The following is a 14,451-nucleotide window of genomic DNA, read 5'->3' as shown; positions in this document are numbered from 1 at the left end:
GTCGGCTCATAGACACACACATTCATTGTTTGCATAATATTAAACACAAGCGATTAACTCCTTTATATAATACAATACATATAAATACTTATAGTGAATAAAATTTATGTTGAAAAAAAAGAAATATTCGGTTATAGTAGCTCTAAACGATAATGATGATGATGATGATGATGATGAAACCAACAAATGCAAACATACGGAAAAAAATTCAAATATATCACAGATGAGAATTAAAGCTCATTATTATAACGAATAATAATTTGAAAAATGGGTAGACCCAAAATTCTTTATGTATTACTGTTGGAGGCTAATGATCGAATGAGGAATTAACCAGGTGGACTATTTGATCAATAATTAATGAAAATAAATTTGGGAATACAGATAGATATATGAACAACATTATGAATGGCAATGAAGGTAAATATTATTATTCCATAATGGCCATTTACGAGCCGAAAGAATTTTCGAAAATCCCGCATACTGGGCGCGAACTATGGTATGACGCAGATAATACGATACTCGATGCGCAGATTCATCAAGTCAAGAAATGAAAAAAATTGGCTAACAAAACATTAATGGCATTTCATCGGAATTTGTCATGTTATTGTCCTTTGGTTTGTGTCTGTGTGTGCAACACGAGAAATAATATGAAAAATCGAGATAGAAAAAAAAAGAATCGAAACAATATGATTGCCGTTCCTGAATCTTGGGTTCAGGGAGACTCGAATCCAGACGATTCAAACGAGGGACGATCCGTGAATTTGAAAGAATTTTCTTCAAGTAACGTTTTTTTATTGAATGCTTATGTGTATTATATTGACAATCATCATCATCATCATCACCATTCAAGGTTCTAGAATCGAAATTCTATTGTATAATAATGTTTGTAGTATGTGGTGTGTGTTTGCGTTTCGTAAAATCTATAGTATATCGGCCCTTGATAGTTTTTTTTTTTTTTTGGGTGATCAAGTATATAATAACAATAAAATTTCGGAAAAGAATATATTTTCGGTTTTTTTTATATGTGATGTAAATGTATTCTCCATCATCTCCAATAACAAACATTGTAAGCCAAGCCAGGGCATATATATTAAATTGAGTTCATAAATTATAGAATGATCGTTTAGTTTATATTCGGAAAATATCGGGAAAAAAGTCAAGGATATATAATAATTTAAAGAATGAAAAAAAAACTAGAATGATAAATTAGAACCAATATGTTAATCTGAATGAGCAATAACCAATGGATAATTTGAATGCATTAGGTTTTTTTCCTGAAATCATATTGTTGAATTTTTTTTTGATATATCGAGCAAAAAACTAACATTTTCGATTCGAATATTCAAAGAAAATTATTAACGTATTTTTTTGTTAATGATAATAACTTACTCTTAGAAATGCATCTAATGATCCATGTTCCATATATTCGGTAATAATCATAATTGGATTCGTTTTGGTCACAACGCCTTGTAAATAGATGACATTTGAATGATCAAATTGGCCCATAATTGAAGCTTCAGTAAGGAAATCTAATCGTGGCTTTTCGGCAGTGGTCGGTTTCAATGTTTTAATCGCAACAGTAACTTCAGATTTTCCCGGTATTTTTAGCTTTCCACGACAAACATCACCAAATTCTCCGCCACCAATAATAGCCTCAATAGTTATGTGTGAAGCATCAATTTCTTTCGTAAATTCTTTGACCGCTTGATTTGGATCTTCATATGTATGTGGATCAACATAGGATCGTGATGTAGCACAATTGGTAAATAAAGGAGTGGCCACCGAAAATGTTGAATTGACTATTATTTAGGACATAGAAATAGAACCAAAACAAATAAAAATCAATAAAACCGATTTCAAAATTGAATGATGCGGAATGGAATTTGAATCGTTCGTTTCATTCGATAAGAGCATTAAAGGAATGAAAATAAATTCTTTACGAAAAAAAAAATCAAATAAAATCCTGAAATCCAATATGGACACATTTTTTTTTTGCTTACACATATAAAATAATGAAAACTAAACTATTGAGGTTAGCATAATAGGATTGAATGAATGTTGGAAACTAATTCACAAAATGAATATGCAATGAATGAATAATGCTTTAGCTAATAACACACTCAATTACAAAATTATTAAACACAATATAATCGGATTAATAATGTGCATGTGCATTTCCTGTGACTTAATTTCATAATAATTTGATAAATTTTTTTTTTCATTTCAACAAATGCAATAAATACTTACATCTTGGTGTTGGAACAATAGGTGCGTGATCAAATGTCGAAACGACTAAAGAATAAAATCAGAAAAAAATGGAGAGAGAACAAAAAATTGATTGAAAAATGTGTTCACGTAGAATATAAAAATCAAATTTTTTTTTCTTTTATGACAATCAAAATTCAAATGATGATTCAAATTGAACAAAAAACTTTTTTTCACTGTTTTGTTTTGATCGAAACAAATTATGTGTCACATAGTGGTGGACATTTGAAGAAATTCGATCACAAAAGAAAATGATATTCACGAAAAAAAAACAATCAGAAAAAATTAGCATCAAAACAAAAAGTGATGAGCAAGTGTTTTCATGTAAATTAAATTATATCATTGTCATACACACACACACAAAAAACACAAGAATTCGATACGGTTATATATTGTCAAAAATTGACCAATTTTTTTTTATTTTCGAATTTCCTTTGTATTTATTCGGAATAAATATTGTCTATATATTCGATTGATTCTTAATAATAGTGTGTATGTGTGTGTGTGTAAAGTGAAAAAAAAACCATTTGCCGACAAACTCGATGAACATCGCATAAGTAAATGGCTGTATGGCATTCCATCACTTTTTTTTCTATCCTATATGAGTAATATAATGGAAAATTAGATATGCTCAAGCAAGCGAAAGAATCCAAGATGGCCATACAAAATTTACAAACACACACATACATACATATAGAGACAACAACAAAAACTTCTTGGATTCTTTGACTCGTTTATTTCATTTTCAAACAAACAAATAGCAATAGTCATCTATTTTTGTATGTATGTATGTATGTGTTTTTACCAAGTTTGAACATGGTTCCTCTTTTTCTGTTTGTTTGTTTGTTTGTTTGTAAAAGCTGTGGCACTGAAAATTCTTTCTCGATTTCGGTAGAATCAAAGAATAATAATAATAATAATAATGATGATGACGATGGCTCAGCTGGCAACGGTGTGCAATCAAGTCTAATGGACCATATATTCTATTGATGTGTGTTTGTGTGTGTATATAATGTATCCCCCGATCATCGACAAACGCGGCTTAATATATTTTTATCCAAATACATTGTATGACTGATTATATTATAGATGAGAACAGCATAAATTCTAAAGATACACACACATAGAAATACATTTTTATTATCGTAAGCTATTTCTATAAAGAAACATATGAAAATAAGTTAAAGATAAAAAGAATACTTGTAATCCGATATATACATAATATAATGATTATAAGTGTTCATCAAGAATCTAATGATGATTCATAATAATCGAAAAAAAACCGTATGCAAAAATATCATTTTACCTAATGATGATCATCAACAATATTCAGATGATAAATAATATAAAAAACAATAAATTCATTTTTATTCAATTCAAATCATTCAAATGAATCATCATGAAAGATAAAAAAAAGGAAAAAAAATTTACTTACGTTTTTTGCCCTCCATACCACAGCTACGATATTCCAATGTATCACAGTCGGATGGTTGTTTTTTATTGCAATCTTCATTGTTTCTATACAAATGAATAATAAAATAAAAACAAAATATAATTAAGACAATATCACATTTACACATCTATACAAATACAAAAATCAATATTATCATCAAGTTAATATTAATCATTTATTGATTAATGATGATCACACAACATCATATGATGACAATCATAAAAGATTAATGGAAACATTATGAAATTCTATATAAATTATATTATTACAATCGTAATAAAAAAAATTCCTATAAATGACAATTGAATGGATCGATTTCAAATGATAATAATAATAATCATCATCATCGAATTTTAACCAGAATCGAAATAATATCCAAGATGCTTAATGCTACTTGAAAATATTAGATGGTTAAAATTTCTAATTTTTGTGTGTCTGTGCATGACGGTGAGGCAGCAATTTTTTTTCTCTAAATCTACGATTCTTCTAGTCCCAAAAGAATAGTTTGTAATGAAAGAGATCAACAAGAAAAAAAACAGGCTATCTATAAGGGGTAAATTGTATCATATAAAATGTTTTTACGAATAAGCGAATTTATTTTCGTTAGATTTCTAATCAAATTAAATGGAATTTGGCTTTATCATTTTTTTTTCTTTCATTTATTTTTGGAATGGTTAAAACTGCTGCAAATATTGTGTTTTTTTTTGGGCAAAGGTTATCACATGAATTGAAAGTGAAAATCAGAAAAAAATGTGTTGATACTGTGATTTCGATCCAAAATCGAAAATTTCAAAATGAATCATTATAAGATAAGTGTTTCTGGAAAAAAAATCATCAAAACATCTCCGGAGAGTTATAACTACCTTTCTATTAGTTTCTTTAAATCATATATAAACACATACACATTGATCAATTTTTGTTTTATTAAAAGAAAAAGAAATTGATTTCAGAAGTTCAAATCGTAATTTTCTGCAGGTTACCTATAGATGGCGTTACTAATTCTCTTTTTAATTATTTTTTCTACTTACTTTTTCAAATAGAATAGAACCAAACTAATGATAAATGTGACGATGACAATCAATAGGATGACACCAACAATGATTATACGTGTTTGGACGGATTCATTGTCACCGGAAATATATGCTATATATTATTATAAAAATTGAAAGTAAAGAATAATAATAAAAAAATAATTAAAAATTAATTTAGAAAAAAAAAATTTCATATATTCATTATGTCATATATAGAAAAACAACAAAATTTTTCATTAGAAAAAAAAGATGAAATCTGTCTTCTCATTTTTCAGCCATTCACATTAATTGATTTTTGCAAACTATTTTTTTTAAAAAAAATATAACACACGAACACACACAAGAATTATAGACAATAATATATAGTCGTTGTACTATGAAGCTTAAGAATCATTAACTTAATGACCTTTTTTTCAACTAAATTAACTTTAAAAGATTGAATATTCTTCCTACTAGATATACTTTGGAAAGATGAAAGAATATGGATGATATGGTCTCATATTTCTTTTCAATTGTTTGTTCATTCAAAACTCATTTTTCAAAAAAAAAAAAAAAAACAAAAAACACAACCACTGTGTTCTGGAATTTTTTTCATTTTGTTTTGTTCACTTTGTTAATAGATTTATATCGATAGATAGATTCAATTCACAGAGATTGAATTATTATAATTTTTGGGAGAATTCCTGTTGCTTTTGCAAAAAAAAAATGGATGATGCCAATAATAATGAATCGACCAGCGAGACAAACGAAATAGAATAATAAAATAAAACTATGTAAAATCTATTGAATGGATGATGATGATAATAATAATAAAAAGACAACAAAGGCTTGACCATGGAAGTTGGATTCATTAGTGAGAGAAAAAAAAAGAGAAAAGAAATCCACAACGGAAACAAAGAAATAAAATTTGGTGTGAAGTTGGCTGAAACATTCATTCATAGTCACGTGCTGATTGATTGATATGAAAAAAAGGCGATAGAAGTAGACAATGAAACAAGAACAACAACAAAAACAATGAACCAAGAGATAAAAGTTTGATTCAATTCAATTCAATTCAATCAGACATACACACACATATATACAAACATATACAATCAGTCTGTAATGCCTGTTCATTGGGGTACAAGAAGACGTTCAATAAAGAAGATTAACAATAAATAAATAATTAATCGAATTAAATATCGTCGTGTCAAAATCGATGCGTCGAAAGCTTATACAAACATATACATCGCCTTCATATGGAATTGAATTGAATATAAAGAATGGAAAAAAAGTACAAGACGATGACCACTACAATTTATAAATTATTGAATTGAATAGAAATAGACAATAAAACAATTTCTTTTGTTGTATACGAGAATGACTCGTTGACATGTGGTCACATACATACACACACACACACTGATATACAGAAAATCTGATTCGAAAAATGGTTCTATTCAAAATCCTTTATGATGATTAAAATAAACTAGAATTCGAATGGCTTATTTATTTGATGAGAAAGAAGAAAATTCAATGGCTTTAGTGGTGAACTTGAAAATGGGAATGAGAAAATAAAAACATCCAGATAAATGGTGAAATGAAATTAACGTACCAGGATTAGCGAGACGTTGTCCAGTCATTTTCATCATTGGTTTACTGAATTCGCTCCAACCAGTTTTTGTTCGGCTACGGATCTGTAAATAGAAAAAAAAATAAAAATAAATTAATCAAATAAATCCAGAATATCAAATGCTAATTCGGATAATAATGATCAAGACATTAACCGATTTTTTTGAACAAAAAATACTTTACAAAATTCGTTAAATTACTGTCCGAATCATTAAAAGAAAAAAATGAATTATGAAGATGATGAAATTAAAAGTTAAACCTACATTTTGGGGAAAGAAAAGAAATCTCAACATATTTTCTATTCTCTACACTCATACACACACACAGATGCACATACACAATTTATTGAATTTAAACTCAGTGAAGCGTTTCAATTTCATTTATTTATTCTACTTTTATAGTGAAGTGAAACGAAAAATTTTTTACTAAAATAGATTTGTCTAATGGTCAGAATCGGATGGTCCTAATGGACCGACACTGACGACCAGAAATACTCGAACATTTTTTTTACTAAGAAAAAAAGAAGCAAAACACAAAATTCTTTTCAAATATTTTTTTCAATTGACTGAATGTCTTTCCGTTTCCGAAAAAACCCCACCAATTTAAAGAGAAAAAAATTTCATTTAATTTTGAATTTTTTTTCCCTAGTAAATCATTTCAAATATCAATAAATTCTTACCTGAAAAGTATATTCAGTTTGTGGTTTCAAACCGGTAATGGTCGTTTCAAATTGATCTTTGGAAATTAAAATTGAAGAACTATTTCTTTCGATATCATTCGAATGATAACGTAATTCATATGCAGTTATTTCATTGGCTGGATCATTATTGCTATTGTCATTTGGATTACGTTTCCATGCAAGCGATATTTGTGTTCCATCAGCAGATGTGATACGTAATATTGGCGGATAGATAGTTGTCGCTGGTAAAGCTGAAAATGATAAAATAGAGAATTTGATTAGTACAAAATTCAATAATTAGAATTTGAGATGTAACAAAAAAATAGTAGTAGTAGTAGTAGTAACATTTGGCCACTATAGATTTGATTTGGTTTTTGTTATTCAAATTATTCAAATGAGAACCAACATAACGGATTCGTATGAAACAAGTCAGATTACTTTTAATATGAATGCTAATTAAATATTGTGAAAAGAGATTTAACCAATGTAGTCCGAGTGGAAAAAAATAACAACAACAGCAAATCTTATTTTTTTTTTTTTTTTTTGGAAATAGTGATGGAACAGGGGAAATACAATACAACAAGGGAAAAAATGTATGTAATTTGCATAACTCATTTTTACTGCATGTAATACATTACTATGGATTCAATTTGGTTATGGGTATAGTTTTTTTCCGATAGGATTGATGTGAAAAACAAAAACAGAACAAAAAAATGAGAAGAGTTTATTCCTCATGAATCGTGATGTATAACTTTAATTAGACCAACAATGTATGTCTGTGTGTTCGATTCTCCATCTTCATCATCATCATCATCATCATCATTTTTTCCATTCATTTATTCAGATCGTCGACGGCCAATTAATCTCTATATTAAAATTTGACATGCAAATTGTGTTGCCCTTGTATGTTTGTGTGTACACAAAATAAATAAATGAAATAACCTGTTAAACCTATTTCATCAAGGATATTATATTGTTATATATACGATATTGATTAAATGTTAAGCTTGACGAAACAGCAAAAAAAAAGAAAAGAAAATTGGGCTAAGATTTTGTGTGTTTTCTCATCTTATTTCCATGTTTTCATTTTATTATTATTGTAGAAAAGATTGATCAACATGCAAATTTGGATTAGTTTTCGGATTGTGTGCATGCAATTCGCCTTTCATGATCATTATTAATATTCTGTGTGTGTGTGTTATGCCAATTTTTCAAATGTTTAAATCATCATTCAGAACACACACACACACACACACATGTACAGAGTTTCGTAATAATGAAGAAGTGGATCAGAATGTTTAATCATAATTAATCTATTTCGACTATGAAATGAAACATTCATCATAGAATATATGCTGAAATCTGGATTATTCAAAACGAATCGCCGTGCATATGTGTGTGTATGTGTTTCTAACAAGAAAAAAAATAGAAACTTCATTTTCACTATAACGAAAGAAAAAGAAAAAAAAATAAAACATCTAATGATGACAACGAATGATGCGATTGGAAATTTTTTTCCTATTTGTGCCAAAATAAAAGAAAAATAATAATAAATTCCAAGTAGAACTAGAAGAATTTGCTATAACAAATAGCTAACGAACTGAACAAATACTCTAAACACACACACACACACATACACACAATCATCATCATTATCATTTTAGTCAATAAATTCTTGTGAAGAAAATGAAAGCGAATGAAGAATGGGAAGAAAGAAGCCATTTTCAAACGGGAACATTTTTTTTTTGCAAAAAAAAGTTGAATTTTAAATTCTACACATTGCATTTCGTTTGAAACGGTAATGAACACAACAATGACGATGTTGATGATGTTGACGAAACAAAAAAAGAAAGAACGAATGAAGAAAAAAAAATCGAACAAAATGATGATGATGGTATGTGAGGAAATGATTAAAGACTATAGTTATATCAACAAACGGCATTACTACTACTACTACTATTACTATGAAGGGACACTGAACCAAAATACGAATTGAACTCGCGATCCATGATCGACATCATCATAATGAAAACAAGCGAATAGAAAAATTTATTAGCATTTAGCCCGAAGATAAATTTTTATTCCGGGCGTCTTTTTTTCTGGTTCATTTCTTCAGCTCATAACAATGGAATGGAAAACATAAAAAAAAATAAAAAATAAATATATATGAATTTTATGTAGCAAACAAAAAAAAATTCTAATTTCATTTTTTTTCTGTATCTAATCCACAATAAGAATTTCGATAGAATTCATATATTTATTCATTTTTTGTATGTGTGACCTCTAATAAGAATCAAGAATAAGCATTAGTAAATGAAGGCCAAAATATAGAATCAATTGTCAATTTTCAATATGAAATTAATTATGATCACGTTAGATAAGTAGATTCTCTCAATTTTTCACTTTATTCATCTACGCATATAATACATCTACAAAACCATCTTTATTATATGAGTAAAAAGTTGTGAATGAAAATTAATGATGGCACTTACCGTTATATTTTTGTCCCGAACTGTCTTCCGTGATAACCAATGAAATGTATCCTAATAATAATAGATAAAAAAAATAGAAAAGCATGGGGTGTGAAAGAGCAACAACAACAACAAAAAAAATATCTATGATAAGAATGATAATGAATGAATGGCCGAGAGAATAATACCCATCGATTTGATAGGGAATATATTCGTGAATATACACATGACATGTGATTGTTTTTGTGTTAACGGATCTATCTATTATTTTCCTGTACATTTTCTTTGGAATCCAAAAAAAATAATGAAAACAAAACATTTCGTTTGTTTGTTTTTCAACAATAAATATCGGTATTGTCAACTGTAAATTAGCAATTTGTCTACTAAAAGAGTATATATTTGTTTATAAAAGAGAGTAATGTATATAAAAGATTTGAAATTGGCCAAAAATCACCAAGGAAAATAATAGCAACTTGATTATTTTTTATATATAAATATAGTTTAACTGTCACCAAGTTCATCAACAATTCGGTTTTTTTTTGGTTAATACTATACTGATTGAGAAAGAAAAAACAACAGGCTTGATCCATTAATTATTCTTTCTTGCTGTCTCTTTTTTTCCACTCTCTCGTTCACTCTTCGAAAACAACAAAGAGATTCATTCTATTCTACTGTGAATACGAAAAAGTAAATGTGATTTGAAATCAAAACACACACACACACACACACAAAGCACACGATAACGACATCAAAAAGAGAAAAACGACATGTCATTTTGTTCGAAATGATTCTGATTCTACTGTTTTCAACCAATAATGCTACCATATGACTAGACTTGAAAAAAAAGTGAGAATATTGATACCCCATTATAAGCATTAGCAAGAAGCTTCTACAGAGATTGTGTTGGCATTCAATGTCAAATTATAATTAAAATTTATTGCAATTAGACTTTCGAAAACAACAGAATCGATGTGCAATTTTGATGAACAATAAATTAGTCATCTCCCTTTGTGTGTGATTCCTAAACACATCAAATCCTAAATGCGATTCTCATTTTAGCCATTTTCTTCCAATTTCATCTATGGTTTAGAGTCTAAACTTGATGGCGAATAATTGCCTATAAAATCCTAAAATGTAAACAAAACAGTGATCCAGAAAATCATTGATGATTATGATATAGCTAGATCATAATGGACTATTCCCTTATTTAATGGTTCAATTTAGGTGAATGGCAAGTGAAAAAAAAATATAAAACTAAAATTGGCCACATTCACGTTTTGATTTTGCCTACCTGAGGCTTCGGTAGTAGCTGTTATTTCCACAAATTGGCTACTATCATAACCGGAAACACCATTCTCAGCATAAACTTGAAATCTATATGAAGTCATTGGATTTAGACCAGAGATGACTACTCTAGTATCGTTGATAGTCTCTTGTGAAGGAACATAGTTGGTAGATGATGGACAGTAATCGCAACTAATACGATAAACGGTATCGTTTCGACCGCCCAAAAATTTCGGTTTATTCCAAGTCAAAATGACCGTTGATTGATCCAAAAAATTTATTGTCAGATTTTGTGGTGATGATGGCGGTTCTGAAAAAAATGAGATAAGAGAAAAGTTTGAATTTTTAATAATTCATCATGAATGGCCATTATTATATACATACGTGTACATGGAATCCATTTGGGATCTTTGGGTGCTCGATAGTAACCAGCATCACAACGACATTCAGTCGAACCATGATATGATGATTTGCTATGAGCTGGACATGGCTGACATAATTCATCACCAACGATTGGTTTGAATTTTCCAGGCGAACAAACTGAAATTATTATAGCGAAAAAAAACAAAAACACATGTGATTAGAATCAAGAGCAATTAGTCGAAAGGAAGTTGGCCGATGTTTCGCTATTATCTCGACATTTAAATTAGCATTTATATAGCTCATTCAAAAAACAGAAACAAGCAAAGCACAAGAAAAAGATGCAGATCACGAAAAAGATTCATTTAAGGTCGTATATTTTTACGATTCATATGGACAATCGATAGCAGTATGGCGAACCCTGCCAATATGGAAAACGATTATGAGAAAAAAACCGATTCGATTGAAAATTTTCATTTATAATTTCTATTTGACCAATGTAAGCAAATGATGGTAATTACGAACAAACTGACAGATGTCTATGATTGATTGCTTAATCGATTTTAAAATGAATAAAGCGCAATTCGAATCGTAGATATTATTATGACATCAAATCGTTGTACACTACACATACGCATAGAATGTTGAGGATTAATCATCGACAAGAACAATTAAATGCAAATTTAAATTTGGTTGGCCAATTTTAATTGAGATATCCAACCTGATGACAATCATAATTGGTTGAAAACTCACCTTGACATGACTGTCCCATTGGTTCATATCCAGGCATACATTTACATCCACCCGAGGGCAATGTCCAATTTCCATCTCCTTTACATAATAATCTGGGAATCTCTACTTGTTGTGAATTAGCAACACAAACACCATCCGTTTCAACTATTGTAGTTAATTCTCGGCCAGTAGGTGTCTCCGGATAGAATGCAAAATTAGTTGTGATATTTGGACAGGTTATGTAAAAGATTTTGATCGCTATGATTGATAGACAGGCTCCTTGATCTCGGAATGCAAAGTAGACACCTTTTTTAGTCACTGGAACGCTTCGTATTTCGGTGTTGATTATCACCTGCATCGAATATATAAAATGAAAGAAAAAGAGAGTTAGATAATGTGTAAGATCCATTAATAACAATTTTCTAATCAAGATTATGTAATTTTTCCTCTAGTTTCAATGTTAAACATGTTCGATGATAAATGGAGTGTTAATTTTCTGTTCTATTGAATGTATTAGTCTACACGCAACAGTGACACTGTGATTCATGAATTCAAAGTCTTTTTCGCCCAATTCTGAACATGGTTTATGTAATAATAACTTGAATCATAAACATTCATCGAATTGAATACAGACCTCGCTATTTGAAGTAAAACGTCCTTCATCAGCTGCAATACGATCAATAAGCTTGTAGGATTCTGGTTCCCATGGTGGTGGTTCTTTGTTAAGACCATCATGTTCGTAATAAAGTAACGAAAAAGTTTCTTTACATGAAAGTGCCATTCCTAGATACAAAAAAAATGTATTGTTTGAGCAAAATTGTTTATTTTTAATTAGAAAAATATTTTTTTGTGACACTTCCTACCTGGAAATAGATTGCAATCACGCATACTAAATTTAATTTCGATATAGATTCTATTTGCATTATGTCTTTCGATAAATGGCGTCCATAGCCAATTATTAACATTATTATAGGCAACATCGCATACAACATATGAACGCCAATTTATGCCTTGCTCGAAATTTGTAAAGCTCTCTTCAACCCACTAAATAAATAAATAAAAAAATCAATAAATAAAAAAAAGATTACGCATCAAATATTGATTTTTTTTATGAAAATAAAACTTACGCCAGGTGTCCGTGCCTGTGGCCCGTATGGAAGACGAGTCCAGTCTAGTGAACTTTCTTGTGTGGTATCCAACAGGATCACTGAAAAGATTTTTATTTATACGTGCCAGGGGTTTAGTGAGCAATGAAAACAACAACAAAAAAAAATCAGAAAAAAAATGAAAGTTAGTAAGCAATTTAGCGATAAAAATCGAAAAAAATGACAGGACAATCATCATCATCATCATTATTATTGAACACATCATATGGCTAACATTAATTATTCAATATGATGAAAGAAAAATGTATGTATTACAATGTAAAAAATACAAAAATATTAACTTAAAATATGAAGTCAATTTGAGAAAAAAAAAGTTTAAAGTTTATAATATTCGTTGAACCTTAATCGTATGGCATTGAATTTGTGGATCAATCCAAATTTAAATCAATCAATTATTTATAAAATACATTTTGGTCTATAGAATAAATGATGAAATCCATTTGACAAACACGAATGATTTGTTTGATTATCCATTCGATAAAAACATCTGTGAGATAATTTTTTTTTTTGTTTGGTTCAATAAAAATGATTGTGATTATTATTTCGATAACAATTTTTGTTATGAATAAATTATGGTTAATAATGGCCATTTCAACCTAATCAAAGCATGTAGTGTGCATGTAGTGTTGTTCTATCTATAAAAAACAAACTTTTGAATCATCTCCACTTTCCTTTATCATTTTGAACAACCAAGCAACAACAATATCAAATCAAAGTTTTTCTCTTCCTAATCGACCAGATCTATTTATGTTGAAACATAATTGATTGAAGGTATGTGCGTAGATTTAGGAAAAATTAGTGTTAAAACAAAACATTTTACCATACGTTAAAGATCAACACACATTATTTAAATGTTCAAACATTCCATGCAAATATAATAAATGGTAATTAAAATAAAAGAAAAAAAGGGCAAACAATCATGATTATGATCGTGTATATTGAATGGAATGAGGAAGGTGGAGGCCAACAACAAAAAAAATTCCATTTTGAAGCCTAAATGGCAAAGTTTTCTTTGTTTTCTCTTCCCGTTTTCCTATCATCACCCACCATTCATACAATTATGATCACTTTTTTTTGTTTGGTTTTTTTCTCTGTAACCCTTTCTTTGTCTAGAGGTTATATTATCGGGGGTTAATTAAAATTTTATTATTTGCACGCTACGATAGACAAAATCATTCTATCTTTCCATTAATATCCATAGAAAATGAAAGAATGGAAAAAAAAGTTCAATAGAAACAAAATTAAACCCTAATCTTTTGGGTAATTAAAGAACTTTATATATCGAATTGAATAAATATACGGTGGCTATGTTATTTATTATGATCATCAAATTGTTATAATCTATGTCTGTTCAAAGACAAATCAAATTTAAATTGATAATAAAGTGAATTATATCAGC

General features: G+C 29.0%; 1 protein-coding gene across 1 annotated transcript in view; it reads right to left on the bottom strand.

Annotated features, from left to right (window-relative positions):
* Eph (Eph receptor tyrosine kinase) overlaps positions 1-14,451 on the bottom strand; it is a 79,068-nt gene that overhangs the window by 2,134 nt on the left and 62,483 nt on the right. Inside the window, exons 2-14 of the mRNA XM_047054124.2 lie at positions 13,014-13,093; positions 12,750-12,930; positions 12,521-12,669; positions 11,908-12,238; positions 11,179-11,334; positions 10,802-11,104; positions 9,532-9,582; positions 7,040-7,290; positions 6,344-6,425; positions 4,747-4,861; positions 3,701-3,783; positions 2,248-2,292; positions 1,390-1,799 (exon numbers count right to left, since the gene is read on the bottom strand). Coding sequence (XP_046910080.1) covers positions 1,390-1,799; positions 2,248-2,292; positions 3,701-3,783; positions 4,747-4,861; positions 6,344-6,425; positions 7,040-7,290; positions 9,532-9,582; positions 10,802-11,104; positions 11,179-11,334; positions 11,908-12,238; positions 12,521-12,669; positions 12,750-12,930; positions 13,014-13,093 — 2,237 coding nt within the window. The remainder of the gene's footprint in view (positions 1-1,389; positions 1,800-2,247; positions 2,293-3,700; positions 3,784-4,746; positions 4,862-6,343; positions 6,426-7,039; positions 7,291-9,531; positions 9,583-10,801; positions 11,105-11,178; positions 11,335-11,907; positions 12,239-12,520; positions 12,670-12,749; positions 12,931-13,013; positions 13,094-14,451) is intronic.

This window comes from Dermatophagoides farinae, chromosome 1, assembly GCF_024713945.1.
Source record: "Dermatophagoides farinae isolate YC_2012a chromosome 1, ASM2471394v1, whole genome shotgun sequence".
NCBI lineage: Eukaryota > Metazoa > Arthropoda > Arachnida > Sarcoptiformes > Pyroglyphidae > Dermatophagoides > Dermatophagoides farinae.
The sequence above is the reverse complement of the archived record's forward strand: the minus strand, read 5'-3'. Positions and strand labels throughout refer to the sequence as shown.